This window comes from Papio anubis, chromosome 2, assembly GCF_008728515.1.
Source record: "Papio anubis isolate 15944 chromosome 2, Panubis1.0, whole genome shotgun sequence".
Lineage (NCBI taxonomy): Eukaryota > Metazoa > Chordata > Mammalia > Primates > Cercopithecidae > Papio > Papio anubis.
In genome coordinates this window covers 104,237,043-104,253,900 of record NC_044977.1, presented here as the reverse complement: position 1 = coordinate 104,253,900, position 16,858 = coordinate 104,237,043, and the positions used below count along the sequence as shown (strand labels likewise).

At 38.0% G+C, this 16,858-nt stretch overlaps 2 protein-coding genes across 3 annotated transcripts in view; both read right to left on the bottom strand.

Annotated features, from left to right (window-relative positions):
* Positions 1 to 295: 295 nt before the first annotated feature.
* CRYGS (crystallin gamma S) lies at positions 296 to 6,227 on the bottom strand. The gene is made up of 3 exons (XM_003894702.4): positions 6,082 to 6,227; positions 1,205 to 1,447; positions 296 to 820 (listed from the first exon to the last, which is right to left on the bottom strand). The coding sequence occupies exons 1-3, from the start codon at positions 6,100 to 6,102 to the stop codon at positions 548 to 550; spliced, it is 537 nt and encodes a 178-aa protein (XP_003894751.1). The 5' UTR covers positions 6,103 to 6,227; the 3' UTR covers positions 296 to 547.
* The window catches only part of TBCCD1 (TBCC domain containing 1), a 28,700-nt gene continuing 12,137 nt past the window's right edge, over positions 296 to 16,858 (bottom strand). For both annotated transcript variants that reach the window (XM_003894700.3, XM_009201217.4), the window contains exons 4-8: positions 16,218 to 16,584; positions 14,708 to 14,894; positions 14,064 to 14,561; positions 10,565 to 10,715; positions 296 to 8,706 (exon numbers count right to left, since the gene is read on the bottom strand). In XM_003894700.3, the coding sequence (XP_003894749.2) occupies positions 10,586 to 10,715; positions 14,064 to 14,561; positions 14,708 to 14,894; positions 16,218 to 16,584 (1,182 nt within the window). In that variant the 3' untranslated portion in view covers positions 296 to 8,706; positions 10,565 to 10,585. The remainder of the gene's footprint in view (positions 8,707 to 10,564; positions 10,716 to 14,063; positions 14,562 to 14,707; positions 14,895 to 16,217; positions 16,585 to 16,858) is intronic.

Here is a 16,858-nt window from a genome sequence, read left to right as displayed (position 1 = left end):
CACTACATGCACAGATCTCCAGCCAACGTGTTGAATGCATGTGTTAGAAAGAAGAACAATGATTTGGGGAGCAGAAGTAGCCCGGGCTGAATCCTGGCTCCTCCATTCACCAACTGGTGAATTTGGGCAAATTTTAAATTTCTCTCAGTTTCCTTATTTTTACAGACAAACTACCTCTCTCAGGGTTGTAAAGAGAAAATGAAATAATGTAGGCACTCAATAAATGGTAGCCATTATTACTGTGCCTGTTGAATTAATGCAAAACATAAGCAAAAGGAACCACCACATGGCAGTATGACTTTCTAACCTTTTAATGAGACTCATTTTGTTTGGCACAAAGATCTAGATCGGTGATCTGGTGGATGTGTTGCTTAGTGTAACTGCCCACTGTGGCGAGCATTATATTGCTGGTCCCTAGAAGCATTTAAGGAGAGGCGTTATAGTCAGCAGTGGGATGCATGCCAACTGTTTTATTGATGATGCCTATTTGGACCACAAGGCCAGCCAGCATTTGGGCCTCAGGAAGAATATGGCCCCATTCATGTCATTACTCCACAATGCGGCGGAAAGACTGGACAGCTGGGGAAACTGCACCCCAATCGATGGGCTTCCGGTACTCCTTCTTGTCCAGGAGGTACTGCCTGCCACGGTAGTTGGGTAGCTCATAGAAAATCCAGACACCCTCCAGCACCTTACAGGAGTGGATCTCTCGCATATGAAATTGCTCCATGATGGAAGGGCAATCTTCAGTGGTTTCATACATCTGACCATTAAAATCCCCTTTCTCAAAGATCTGAATCTTATACTGGCCTCCACTAGGCTGAAAAGACACAGGAGAAAATGAACAGAAACCATTACGGAAATCACCAGCAGGTCAAGAACTTAGAGAACAGTATTGCTCAGAACTTATCACCTTGAAAGCTAGATGATCTGAACTCCCATCTCACCATGTACTGATTAAAACAGCTAACTTTCAATAAGAAAAAATTAATTCTTCAAAACACTCAAGAGGCAGAGAGAGTACCCTGGAAATTAGTGTAGTCATTCTTGTGATGAACTGCTCTAAGATGTTATTCAAGCCCCAGCAGCCAACAAGCAGCTACTCATTTAGAGGTAGAAAAGACGCAAGAAAATTTTCACCTAAGCAAGAGAAAGCAGACAGAGGGTATGGGAAAGACAGGGACTGCACAGTCCCCAGACTCACCAGATGAACAGCTCTGCAGGAGCTGAGGCGGTCATTGAGGCCCATCCAACGCTGGTATTCAGGGTACTCTCCCTGGGGTAAGATGTACATGTACCCAGCAAAGTTGGGCCTTTCGTAAACAGCCCAGGTGCCTCCTTCCACTTTAATGGAGTTGCAGCGACTTAGGTATGTGTGGAAATCTGCACAGTCGCAGTCACAGTCATAGCGACGGCCTTGAAAATTTTTGTCTTCATAGAAGGTAATCTGAAGTAGAGGGCCAACAGAGAAAGAGCTGAGGAGTTGGGGGGCTTAATTCACAGATAAAAATTAGGAATATAATGCCTACTTTAGAAATTTCTTTCTCCTCAATTTTGAGGAAAAATATGTAGTTGTATGTCACCTTACAACATTGCTTTCTGACAGACAACTTCAGTTGTCGACAACAGAAATGAGTACTTCCTGAAAGCTGAACATGAAGCAAAACAGAAGAGGGCTCTAAGAGAAGCGAGCAGTCTCAGACTCAAGTTCATTTTCCTTCCTTTATGTTCCCATAGCTCTCTGTACTTACCACATTATATTATAAATTATCCATTTATATGTCTACGCCTCCCACCAGAATCCTAGTACACTTTTTCCAAGGCAAGTACACTTTTTCCAAGCCTTATTTGAGCTATCAATCCTCTCTGCCCATCACTTGACTTCAATAATTGTTTCATGAAGATGAATGACTCCTAGGTGATATGGAAGATACAAAGAGAAAAATAAAACATAAACCTTAGCTTTACAGAGCTTATTTTAGATGGATGTAGAGATTTCATATATGAAAATATATCATATTATGTTCTTTATTATTAGTTTATTGCCAACAGAGTAGTTGCAAAGTAACAAAATGATAAGGCAAGAATGCTCCTTGCCTCCAATTATCAAGTTTCTACCACAATGCCTGGGGTAAGTCTCTGATGGCACTGAAAAATATGCAGCCCTGTGAAACCAGAAACAGTAAGTCTGGACTACAGAGCTCCCTCTCCACGATTAGCCTTACGATCTTCATCCAGCCACCTCTCTGAGCTTCAGCTTCCTATTTGAAGACTACAGCAGACTGGAAGTCCAGGGTTTAAAACAACTCTCAGAGCTTTTCTGGCTAAAACAGGAGACAGAGTTCCTGGGAACTCCCAAGGATTCACCAAGCGGTTCCTGAAAACCATGATGAAAACTACAAATGGGCTACAGAGCTTGTCCCTTGTTATTCAATAATTCCACAATATTTTCATCTTTTTTTTTTTTTTAAGATGGAATTTCAGATCAATGCTAGGTTATCAACTGAAATCACAGGTGTCATGCTTTGAACAGTTAATTACCTGGCATTATGCTGCCACCTTGTGGCTGATTTACTTTATGGACTTCAGGGGAGAAAATTATGTGAGTCATTTCAGATGAAAGGAGCAGAGCCAGGTATTGTCTTGACAGGATCTTTGAGCTGAGGATTGAAGGATAAGTAGGTATTTTCCAGAGGCAAATGAAAAGGAACAAACATGTTCAAAAGAATAAAGAAGTGAAAGAACATGGCCCATTATAGGGACAATAAGTAGTTCATTAAACCCAGTACATATTGAACATGTGGTGAAGTATTAGAAAATAAAGCCAGAAAAATGACACAAGAACCACACTGGAATCCCTTTGGTGATTATGAGTGAGTTGGACTTAGTAGTGTGTGTCTAGAAACAGATGGCTGCTGTGGGCCAGGTGAGATATGATGACGGCCAACCAAAATGCAACTCCAATGTGAATGATGATGAGAAACCAGTAAAGAACTTCAGGATTTGGTGACTAATTAGATGGAGGGAATGAGGAGAGGAAGAAACCAAGAATGACTCACAAAAAGGCATAAAACCTCATTCTCCTCTACCCTGGGTATTTCTTTCTATCTAGATACTAATATACTAATAATTATTTCCCTCCACCTTAATCTTTCCCTTCCCTTCCCATTTATTTCAACTATTCTCTTTCCTGTTCCCTAAAAGGGTCGTTTTTCCTTCCCACCCCTAAATCATCTACTTCATCTCCTTTACCCCCTGCCCAAATTTCTTTATGTGTTTCAGTTCCCTTCCCATCTTAGCACAGTATATAGATTTAGATACATGGCACCTCAGTTTATGGATGAAGAAAAAAAAAAAATCCCAGTACTACTGCTTTCTTGCCATGTGACCTTGGACAGAGCAATTAACCTTTCTCTACAGCTCTTCATTTGCAAAACAGCATGACAGTGTCTCTTGCAGATGGTATGTTCTGAGGGTCCAAGGGGATGTTGATAAAGTACTTAGTTTAATAGCTGACTCACAATTGGCAATAAGCTTTTGCTACAGTTTTTACAGATGAAGAAGTTAAGTGATTGGCCTAATGTCACTACCTAGTTACAAGTTAGTTGCAGACAAGCTGGTGAGCTGCAGTGCAAAACTCCTGGTGAGTAATCTATTGTTCACTTTATTTTCCTTTGCTGTCTTTCTGCCTGCACAGTTAGCTCCGTTTAACATGGCAGCGCTTACTCTCTTGGACAAGAAACAAGGCTGGGCCTAAGCCTGAGGGGCCCTTCCTCGTGACCTGTGGAGAGATCTTTAGGAAGGTCAAATAACTTATCTGAGAATGGATAGATTCTAAACTCCTTAATTCATATGTTCTATTTGCCTTTGGTTTTTGACCAAATAGTCACCAAGAAGAGCCTTTGCAAAAGATATCCTACGGGAAATGAAGTTAATAATACCATTGATTTCACTTCATAGTTTCTCACATTTACTGCCTTCTGCACATTTGCTTGACTAATTATCAATATCTGCTAAGTAAAAATATACATGACACTTGATAAGGTCACCTGATGTCCACCCTCCCAGGAGACCAGCCAACCATCCAACAGTTGAAACAAAGCCCTCATCCTGTTGCTATGGAATCATTACTGAGCTCCAAGACTAAGCTCTCCTTTCAGTGGGAGACCTTCTATATCTCAGAGCCACAGAATGTTGCACCGAGCTGTGCTCAATTTCTATTTGTAGAATAACCATGAAATCCATGCTATTGTCAGCTTAGAGGTTTTGACCCTTGGGCAAAACATTTTGTAGAGAAGGCTAAGAAATGTGCAGAAAGTTTTCTCAGAAATTGTTACAAAATTCCTATCATTATCAGGTTTATTTGTGGAAAAATGGCCTACTAATCCAATACAGCAGAGAGAAAAATGTCTTGAGTATCCCAGAGGTAATGAAAACATACTTAGTTAAATCTATTCCTTTTGCCAAGCCCATAACTCCTCTGATTAAACTGCTAGCAGGATAGTCGGAAAGGAAGAAGCAATGAGAAAGAGTAAGAAATAATTTACTATCTCCTTTACCCTAGCAAGCAAAAGTTATTTAACTAAATGAACAACTCAGCTATAAATAAAAAAGAGTACACTATTACTACTCTGCAAATCTTTAAAAGCAGATGTTTTCATCTAAGATGGTTATATAACAGCTTTACCTCAAGACACATGGATATCCCTCCTTTAAGGACTTAAAATTCTTTTTTAGTGGATTTGCATGGTATATTTTCAAGAACCTCAGAGCACTAAAGACACTAAATTACAGAACAAGTTAACAGGTACCTCTGACATGATGCAACAGGAAGTATGCAACATTGCCTATGTAGCTTTCTTGGCAAAGATATTTATTCTGAATCTAAACATGAGGAAACAATTAGACAAATCTAGATTGCAAGACTTCCTAAAAGACATCTAACCTAGGCTCTGAAAAATGTCAGTGTCTCAACAACAACAAAAGGGTAGGGGCTAAAAAAATTGAAGAGAATAAAGAGACATGACAACCAAGTGCAATACACGTTTTTGATCCTGTATTGGGGAAAAGGCCACCATGAAGCACGTTTCTGGGGACAATCAGGGGAGATTTGAATATGGTCTCAATATTAGCTATTGTATTTATGGTAAATCTTGGGGACACGCTAATGATACAGTGTTTATACAGGGAAATGCCCTAGTTTTTAGGAGATACATGCCTAAATACTCAAGGCAAAAGTATAATAAAGTTTGCTACTAATTTTCAAATGATTTAGTAAAGAGAAAGAGATGGAGATAGGAGAGACCAAATATGGCAAAATGTCAACAACTGGAGAAATATAAGTGAAAGATAAACAAATATTCATTCAACATTTCTTTCCCATTCTTTGAAGATTCAATGGGTTTGAAAATTTTCGAATAGCTGGGGGTAAAAATCACGCAGCGGTTTTGTCTCATCAGTGGAAGAGCTAAAAAGAAGATGAAGGCATATTCCCTCATTCCCAAAGCCCTACCTGAGAGAATAATTTCCAATCCAGCAATCGTGAGTCAAATACTTTAGAGGCAATTTTCTGACTATAAGGGAGCACTTTATTTGGGGAACAAGTAAAAATAATTGCTTGAATGAAGGAGAGATGTAGGAGTTTATTCACCTGATTAGCCCATCCACTTTGGCCTTTTAGAACACTAATGGTTGAGGCTATATTTCAGAAAACAAAATTTTAATTGATTATTAAAAGTTTTCTTCTCCATATAATCCCCATTAGCATGTCTTATTCCTATGGAGAATATCAGTTGCATAGAATATTAGTTGCTAGAAGGCAGAAATAATAGTGATATTTATAAATTATTTACCTGTCTAGTATTCAACATAGCACCGTACATAAAGATAAACCCTTAATAATGTTTGGTAATTCTGTTAAGAGTAGAAAATATAATAAGCATTTCTTAATCTTCTCTCTCAATCCCAGTTCTCTAACCACTATCATACTCACCTCTAGGCAAAAAAGCAAAAGCTTTTCTGTGTGTTTAATGTATCATTAGGTGAAAAGTGGGTAGGCTAAAAATCAATATGACTACTTACCTTGGTCCCAGTTTTAGACATTTTTGGTGCACAGACTGGTTTGCCCAGTGCTGAAAGAAATTCAGGAATGGCTACAGAGAGTTAGAGGCACAGTGACATTTATATGGGCTGGTTTCAGTCAAACATTTGCTTAGTCATGAGAACAGGATCCAAAAATTGAGTCAGTCATTTAGACGCTATTGATGGTTTCTAGAAAAAACAACTGGGATTATAAAATAAAGGAAAGCTTCAGTACCGCCTTTAATGCTTACCAAGCCCTGCTGCATTATAGACTTTGCTGAGTCAAGAAACCAAAACCCAGACAAAGTTGTAAAAATTAAAAACAAAAGAGTCCCTTTTTGCTTTTTTTTTTAATAGGAAGCAGCCTCTTTGAAATTCCTAATGTCCTTTTTCTTCAACAAAGCTTGTAAGAGGTAAGAGTCAGAAGACTATCTCTAATTCTGGACAGAAGCGACATGTTCTAAAAGCAACAAAACTTACATGACAACTAAATGCAATGCATGATCTTGTGTTTGGGGAAAAAAGTCACTATAAAGAACACTGCTGGGACAATCAGAAACATTTTAATATGGACTGTAAATTAGATAATGCTATTGTACCAAAGTTTCACTTCTTGAATTTGATCATTGTACCATGACTAGGTAGGAGAATGTCTGTTTCTAGGACATGTATGCTATCATTTAGAAGAAAGGTTCAAGATGTCTGCAACCTAACTCTCAAATTGTTGAGCAAAAATAAAACAATACTATCATGTCGAGAGTGGTAAAGAGAATGTAGCAAAATGTTAACAACTGGCAAATCGAATCTAGATAAAGGGTATGTTAAAGTTCACTGACTTATTCTTGCAACTATTATTTAATTTTTTCAAAACACAATTTCTTTTTAGAAAAAGAGCTCTAATTCATAAGAAGGGTGCCACTGTATGTAGAAAAGTGACTTGGGACTCCTGAATTTGCCAAGGGTTACCTAACTAAACACAACCTGCTACCGGCTAGGTGGTCTTCTTTGCCCATAATATAACATTCAAACCTGTTCGGAGAACATTTTTTGGCCCTAATACACCTCTGACTTTAGGAATGAGATTGCATCTTATGTAAATACAAAACAACAACAACAAATTAACTTTTCTCCATTTTTAACTTTAACTGATCAAGTATATTCTCAAAAGTCCAACTTCCTCATCTTTCTATTAATAAAACTATCCAACAAATATCTTAATAAATGGGATGTATTATGGTCAATTCAGAAAATGGCAAATATGCCTTGATATAAAGATTACTGAGAAAATATTAAGCTATATGCTTAGTTTTCTGAATTTTATAAACTTTAAAAAAAGTGTCTGAGTATCATTTATTTCATTAACAAATAGCAATATCTAAAATATATTTCTGTTACTCCAGTGTTTATTCGGTAATAGTCTGCTTCTTACATTTCTTCTTAAAATAAAAACTATGTAAACTTCAATTAGAATTAAACATTCTGAGGGTTAATTTTTACTTTAGAAATACAAAAGACTTTTTTGATAGAATTACTAATTAAATGGCCAGAGAGCATACGAACCAATGTTTATCAGCAATCTGATTCGTTTCACTCGTTTGGTAATTTGACAATTTCACTCACTTATCTGAAAGAAGGTTTTCCCAGTCAAATGGAAACTTTACTTGACATTTTGAGGAATAACACTGGAAACCTTTTCTAAAATTAAAAGTAAAGCTATATCTTTTACAAAAATAGGAAATATTTCTTTGGAGTTTGTTTATTGAAAATTTGAAGCAGGACGTGAAAAATAAAGATTTTTTTACACAATTTCATTAAGTTCCATACTTTAAGGACTAAAATATAGTATAAAACTATTTCTGCTATATCTATATACCAACAAGTCATACTTTCTTTCCAATTATTTTTTAAAAGGAGTAGCAATTTCCTTTTAAATAGTTACAAAGAACTGTAAAACTCTTATTTAACTCCAGAAAGAATAAAATTCTTTCATCACACAAATGAAGATACATATTATAGTTGCAAATCTACACTCAGTTGCTTTAATATTAACATACATACAATGGTACTACCTTCACCAACTTTTTCATTTGGGCATCACAAAGATAAGTCTTCTGATGTTCTATAAACAATACATTTATATAAAAGTCAGAAGTTTAGCGAAAATTCAGCCTACACAGTAATAAATGAATATGGAACGGAAATCAAAGTTCTTAAGTAGGACAGAAGGCTGGGTGTGGTGGCTCATGCCTGTAATCCCAACACTTTGGGAGGCCGAGGAGGGTGGATCACGAGGTCAGGAAATCGAGACCATCCTGGCTAACACAGTGAAACCTCGTCGCTACTAAAAATACAAAAAAAATTAGCCGGGTGTGGTGGCGGGTGCTTGTAGTCCCAGCTACTCAGGAAGCTGAGGCAGGAGAATGGCCTGAACCCGGGAGGCGGAGCTTACAGTAAGCGGAGATCCCGCCACTGCACTCCAGGCTGGGCAACAGAGCGAGACTATCTTAAAAAAAAAAAAAAAAAAAGGACAGAAAAGTCCCAATGTCTCTTAAGCCGCAAGAGCACCTTCCCAATTTAGTTTCAAGATGAGCACCATCCTCCATTTATCCTTGTATTTCCAGGGCCCTGAAGATCAAAGAAAAAATAATATTAATCACTTAATTTTCTATTGTCTTCATGTAAATAATTTTAAAACTCTATGTTTAAAAAATCACATAAATTATCAAGGTCAAACGATAGATTAGAATGTAAAATACACAAAGTTTAAGATTAGTAACATTCCTTTTTGCTAGGTATAATGTTAGATCATAATAAAAGAGAAATTCATACATGAATACAAAAAAATTGTTAAGCAGTGAAGATTAAACAAAAATTTTTACCCGCTTATAGTTCACATTCCTTTTGCATAATCTCCATCAGATTTCTAATTTTTTTTTTTTTTTTTTTTAAAGATAGGGTCTCACTCTGTTGCCCAGGCTGGAATACAGTGGTGCAATCATAGCTCATTGCAGCCTTGAACTTCTGGGCTCAAGGGATCCTCCAGTCTATGTCCAGAGTAGCTGGGATTACAGGCATGTGCCACCATGCTCAGCTAATTTTTAAATTTTTTGTAGAGACAGGGTCTCATTATATTGCCCAGGCTGGTCTTGAACTGCTGGCCTCAAGAGATCCTCTCACCTCAGCCTCCCAAAGCGCTGGCATGGGCACTGTGCTCAGCAAAACTGCTAATTCTTAATTCTCAGTATTTATGAATAAATATTGCTAAATTCTTTTAAAAAATACATCCTTAAGAAATGTAAATATATAAAGTAAAAAATACACTTTTACAGCTTTGGAAAACTGCAGTTCCTTAAAAAGTTAAACATATTCCTCACAATTCTACTTCTAGGTATATACTCATGAGAAATAAAAACAAATGTCTACACAAAAACTTGTACACAAATGTACACAGAGCATTACTCACAACAGCTGAAAAGTAAAAACAAGCCAAATGTCCCTCAACTGATGAACAGATAAACAAAATGGTAGATTCACACAATGAATATTATCTGGCCATGAAAAAGAATGCAGTACTGATACATGGCTACATGGATCAATCTTGAAAATACTAGGCTAAGTGAAAGAACCCAGACATAAGAAGTCACATGTCACATGATTCCATTTACATAAAATGTTCAAAATAGACAAAGTAGATTAGTGGTTGTCAAGGGCTAAGGGGAAGAGGAAATACAGGGGGTTGGAGGAATGAGGAGTGGCCTACAATGTGTACGAGCTTTATTTTGAGGGTGATGAAAATGTTCTGGAATTTTTAGTGGTGACAGTTGAGCAAACTTGTGAATATACTTAAAAACTACTGAATTCTTTACTTTAAAAAGGTGAATTTTACTTCCCATAATGTTATGTGGTAATATTTTATCTCAATAAAATTTTTAAGAAGTTTTCTCCTACCCTAGACACCCAATCTCATTCCTCAAAGACAAACACTGTTTATAATTTATTTATATTCTTTCAAAGATTGTTAGGCATATAATTAGCATATAAATACATTGCATTTGGGGTGTTTCTAGTCTACAGTTTTTTCAAACAATGCCACATCCAACATCTTTGGTTACAAAATTTCAGTTAGATAGGAGGAATACATTTAAGAGATCTAATGTACAACATGGTGACTGTCGTTAATAACAAAACTATGTATGGGGGAATGTGGTATCTTTGGACAATATAACTTGTGCCAGGCAAAAAGCAAAAAAAGACAAAATTTGGCCATTATATTGGCCCCAAATTCTACAGGCTCCATCTGAATATTTTGGTTGGTTTTCTCACTATAAAATATGGTAAATATGGGTACACAAAGGTCTGTGTATGCTGGTAGGAGTGGTAGAAGAAAATTTGGGCATGTTTAGTATATAATATTCTGTGCCTTTTTAATTATGCTTGAAAGATTTCCCCAAAAGAATCTGTTTTAAGTGGTAGAAATGCCTACCAGTGTTTGCATGTAAGATCCTTATCCAGCCGCTTGTTTGGAGCCTGCTGCAGGGGGTACAAGGCTATCCAGCTGTTGGCGATGTCCTGTATTAATCAACCATTCATAAAACTTGTTCTCTACCAGTACCTGGAACTGCTTCCTTTGATCCCTAAAATTGCAATTGAGAGTAAAAAGAATGTAAGAACATGAATTCATATAAATCGTACTCTAAGCAATTATACAATACTTTAATAGGATAATGTTAAATGATTATTTGTTATCCTCTTGTTCTCACTGTTCAGAGTACACTGGACACCCCCACCCCACAAAGGATTGATCAGATACAATGTCCTCTTTCTAAACACTTATTCATTGTCAGATATTTACCAAGGACCAAGTGAACACAGGGTATTGAACACAGGGTAGTGTTCTGACTGATGGGGATAAATGTATAAAGAGAAGAGACAAGGCCCCTGTCGAAGCAGGATGACACTTCACGACTCCAGAGGGCACCATTCACATTGTGATCTATGTAATCCATGCTCCTGAGGACTGTATATTCTAGCAGGAAAGATAGGTAAAAATAAAATAAATAGGCCAGACATGGTGACTCACGCCCATAATCCCAGCACTTTGGAAGGCCAACGTGGGCGGATCGCTTGAGGCCAGGAGTTCGAGACCAGCCTGGCTAACATGGTGAAACCCTGCCTCTACAAAAAATATAAAAATTAGCCAAGCATGGTAGCACGTGTCTGTAAGTCCCAGCTACTCGGGAGGCTGAGGGCAGGAAAATCACTTGAACCCAGGAGGTGGAGGCTGCAGTAAGCTAAGATCACACCACTGCACTCCAGCCTGGGCAACAGAGTGAGACGCTGTCTCAAAATCAATACAATACAATACAATACAATACAATACAATACAATACAATACAATACAATACAATAAAAACATAATATAAAGTTAAGTAGTTCTAGGTGCCATGGAGAAAAATAGAGCAGGGTGAAGGAATAGCAAGTTCTGAAAATGTTATTTCAGAGAAAGAATGGACAGAGATGGCCTCCCTAAGATAACATTTGAGCTTAGGTCTAAATGAAATGATGGAGTAAGCAGAATGAGTATTTGAAGAGGAATATACCAAGCAGAAGAGACCAAAAAAAGTACAAAGGTTCTAAAGTGAGCATATTTCACATGTTCATGATAAGAAAGAGAAGAGAAGCTCCTGACAGCCAGGAGCTAGCTTAGTACTGTCAGCTAGGCCTTGGTGTAGGATCTGGACTTGCTATTGTATTCTTTTGTTGAACACAAACAATACCTCAAACCACCAACATTAGACAAAGCCACCCTGGGATGATGATAAACCAAAGAAAGAACAAGATCACTCCGTAATCGTATCTCAGTTCAGAAACCCCAAAAAATGTTGTGACCCAAACCATAAAACACCAAAACACCAAACACTTCTTTCCTGGAGGAGTGGCTGCTACTTCTTTACAATTACAGTTTTAGCTCTTCCTTCCTTCCTCTTGCCTTAGATATAAAAATTATTAAACTGCCAAATCACAGATTACTCTCACTTCCAGATAGTCCTGCTTCCTAGAACTCTCCCCCAAATCACTAATACAAGCCAAAATCCAATGACAAGTTCCTTTTAACACCTATTTACTGAGTTGAAACACAGTTTTCCATGTTCCCCGACCTTTTACTGAGAAGAAACACACTTCTCTCCCCCCTTGCCATGAGTCAACACAATCCACCTTTGTTCTATAGATGTGTTCCTGGTGGTCTTTGGTCAGAGGGCAGTGATTAAGTGATAGAAAGATGACTGCTGTATGCTGAGAAGTAGTAAATGAGGAAAAGAATGGCAGAAATTGAGGAAAAGAGAGCCTGGTAAGTATGGTAAAGGCGTTGGATTTTAAGTATGAGGGGAGGCCATTAGAGGGGTCACAGCAGGGAAATGACATGATCTAATCACTGTTAAAAGGATCACACTGGCAATTTGTTTCTAACTGATTTCTGTCTTCCTATATTCCCCAAGTTAAACTGACTACTTTCATTGTTTCTGGTATCACTGTGGATCTCACCACTTGAAAACACTATGATTCAGAGTCAGCATTGATTAAGTGCTTACATCCCACACTCTGTACATGTATATGTATAAGCTTTTCACATGTAAGAGAATCTAAGCATTTAATCATTTTTTGGCCTTTTGGCTGAGATCAAGTGTAGAGAATCTAACCATTTAAATATTAGAACCACTCAAACAACAGAATTGCTTTAAAAGAATGTTTTTTCAAGATCATCCATTTTTACAACACATTATTATAAAGTTATTATTGTACAGTATGATATGGTATGACAATATTTGAAAGAAAACGATGAAGACACTAGAGGCATTTAAGAACCTCTGATTACTGAGAAGCCAGAACAGAAAAAAAAAAGAACCTCTGGAACCAGGCTGACTAGGTGTGAATCCTGGCTCCTGTGTGACTTTGTGTAAAGTATTTAATTCCTCAGTTCTTCAGTTTCCACACCTGTAATAAGGCGTTATTATGAAGAATAAATGAGTTAGTACATAGAAGGTGCCTAGAATGGTATTGGATTATGTGGCATACTCTATGTATGATTTTTAAAATTCATGTAAGTCTTATATTTGCCAACTAAACTTTAGCTTCTTAAGAAAAGGGAGTCTAATACTGGATATTTACCCCCGCCCATCCCCAATCTAACAGTATTTGAAATACTAATTTGAAATCCAAACCGCAATTTAAAAACACACTTTTTTTTTTTTGAGACTGAGTTTCACTCTTGTTGCCCAGGCTGGAGTGCAATGGCGCGATCTCGGCTCATTGCAACCTCTACCTCCTGGGTTCAAGCAATTCTTCTCTTCAGCCTCCCGATTAGCTGGGATTACAGGCACATGCCACCACACCCAGCTAATTTTTGTATTTTTAGTAGAGACAGGGCTTCACCATGTTGGCCAGGCTGGTCTCAAACTCCTGACCTCAGGTGATCCACTCACCTCGGCCTCCCAAAGTGTGCTGGCATTATAAGCGTGAGCCACCGCGCCCAGCCTTACATTTTTTATTACCTTAACACAGCTGTAAAAATGTGCAGACTAATTTGTTTCTCCATGGAGTTTCACAAAAAACACAAACTGTTACTTGTAAAAAATACTCACTTTGGCCGGGCACGGTGGCTCAAGCCTGTAATCCCAGCACTTTGGGAGGCCGAGACGGGCGGATCACAGGGTCAGGAGATTGAGACCATCCTGGCTAACATGGTGAAACCCCGTCTCTACTAAAAATACAAAAAACTAGCCGGGCGAGGTGGCGGATGCCTGTAGTCCCAGCTACTCGGGAGGCTGAGGCAGGAGAACGGCGTAAACCCGGGAGGCAGAGCTTGCAGTGAGCTGAGATCCGGCCACTGCACTCCAGCCTGGGCGACAGAGCGAGACTCCGTCTCAAAAAAAAAAATAAAATAAAAAATAAATAAAAATAAAATAAAAATAAAAAATACTCACTTTGTCAAATGAGCCTCCTTCACAGTTTTCTGCCAGATCTGTATCTTCTGTTCTCTTTGACCCAGTGCTTTCTGATATACAGATGGAAGACCCCCAGGTATCTCTGTTGTGTCCCCTTCCATTTCAAAGGGAATAATAAATACATAGAATTCACAAGGTGGTAAAAGTCGGAAGACACTTGTGTCGCTGTTCTCTCTGCACACAACCATTGGATTATCCCAATAGTTAGGCACTGTAGCAAGGCCAGTCCTGGCCATATGGTCCTCTAGCATTGGGTAATGGGTATGAAAAGGGGCAAAAGTTACTGTTTGGTTCCCAGAGAGAATAAGTGGGCGCGTAGGCGTCAGAATGTGAAAGATGCAAGCTGTTGTAGAAGAGATGGACAAACGACGGCAAACAGCAATGACTTTAACATTGTCACAACTGTGGAGGTGAAGTGTAGTCCCTACAGGGCCCAAGACAAAGATGCTATTCCTGCACTTCTCAATTGTCACAGATCTGAAAAAAAGGAAAAAATGAGGTAAATTCCTCTGAATGACAATAAGATTTTAAAGATTTGACTAAAATATTATTCTCTGATGGCAAAAAAAAGAATCAGTTACAGTCCAAAGAAAACGTCAGAACACCATGAAAACTGTGCTTACCGTAAGGGAGAGAGCAGATATATAAAAGATTCGTTGCAACGATGAATCTTTACATGTGCCCCCACCAGAGTATCTGAGCTCTTAGCCAGTGTCTGCTTGTAAACCTGGCTCATCACCACCAGTCGGTGCATCCTAGGGGCCACATGAGTATTACAAGCAATCTTAGCTCTTTTGGTCGTCCCTTCAACTATTTAAGAAAACATAAATTTGAGACAGTTTCAAATCAAAGAAAAACAAACATATGAGGTTATATATGTCTACATGTATATATGTCTCAAGTTAGATACCACATGTAGGGACAAAAATGTTAGATCTTGGCTTTGGATAGAGGTATTTGCTATACTATTCTCTATTCTTTTCTGTATGTTTGGAATTTTCATTTTTGTTATAAAAAAATTTAAAACCTATAATGCGTTTAAGATTGCCTATAGTCTAAGATACTTTTTCGTGTCTACCCTTTAAGTTAAGTAATGTGCTTAAAGTCATATGGCTAGTAAGTGGCAGCACTGTCCTAACTCAAATATCTTCTCCTCCAAGATGCTTTACTTTATCATCCCAAACATAATTCACCTCTCTAAATCACCATAATATTAATTCTGTACCCTTCCTCACTTGCCACATTATCCCATAAATCCTATTTGAGTTCATGCCTTTTTTTTTCTTCTTTTTTGTGAGATGGAGTCTCACTCTGTTACCCAGGCTGGAGTGCAGTAGTGCAATCTCCACTCACTGTAACCCCCACCTCCTAGGTTCAAGAGATTCTCCTGCCTCAGCGTCCTGAGGAGCTGAGATTACAAGTGCACACCACTATACCTGGCTAATTTTTGTATTTTTAGTAGAGCGGAGGTTTCTCCACGTTGGCCAGGCTGGTCTCGAACTCCTGACCTCATGTGATCCGCCCACCTCGGCCTCCCAAATTCTGGGTTACAGGTGTGAGCCACTGTGCCCAGCCTGAGTTCATGTCTTTACTCTAAGATCGTTAACTACCTGAGAGCACATCTTCCTATCACACACAATGTGTTGCACAAACTGACACTCGAAAAATATGTGCAGGTTCCCCTCCTAACACAGTCACACCATTACATGACTGCCTTCTCAGACTGTACTTCCCGGCAAGCCAGTGGGACACCCTTGTAAACAATACTGGTGAAATGTTGAGAGGTCACATGAGTATACTATTATTCTTCTTTTAAAACATTTCTTGTTCATTTTTATTACATACGCTTACTTTTATTACATATGTACCAGGTACATAATATACGGTTATTTCGAAAAATAATAGTTAAAGAAGATAAAAATAATTTGTAATCCTACCATCACTTTTAATATTTTAGTATAATCCTTGAGAGAAAAAGTCACGCAGAAGAGACAGATGTTCCTTTTTCTCTTTTATAGGAGCAGTATTGTTTAGGTCTTCTAGAGAAGACATGTGATCACTAACATATTAGAAAACACTACGTTCCTTAACTTGTCATTCAATTTAATGTGGATTAAAATGTTAAAAAAATACCTTGATGAGCCCAAGCCAATTTCTTTCCAGACTTGAGGCAAGCTGATGTACCAAATGGATTCCCAGTCAAACAGGACCTCAACCAGGTTTCCAGTTTGTAGAAAGAGAAAGTCTTAGAGATCTTTGAGAAGCCACTATCTGCATGCAGTGGTTGCCACAGTGCAAGTTCATGAAGTGGATAGACCTTCCTGACTCTACTTATTGTACCTTCAATAAGGAAGCTGAGCGCCACAACAGCTTCTCGAGACACTAGACTACTATGGGTTGAATGAAATGATGCAGTGAGTTGTTCTGGATCTAAAAGCAGCTCGAGGAGATCAGACAGATGATCATAGACAAAAGCTTGGTGACTGTAATCATTCCAGTTCTAAAAAAAAAAAAAAAAGTTAAAAGAAAGCACTCTTAAAGAATAAAGAGATTCTACAAGATCTAAAATTTCTATATTTTAATTATTTTGTATTTATACTCTGCCTCATCTCCCAAAAGGAATTAGGTAGTTATATAAACCTCATAAAGTTTTTTTTGTGTGTATGTGATAGGTATAAATAGATTCTCTCTCCACCTTAACTAACTAAAAAATAATACTAATAAATAAGCCTTCGTGTGTGCCAGGCATTAAGTGCTAAACATACTTTAACATA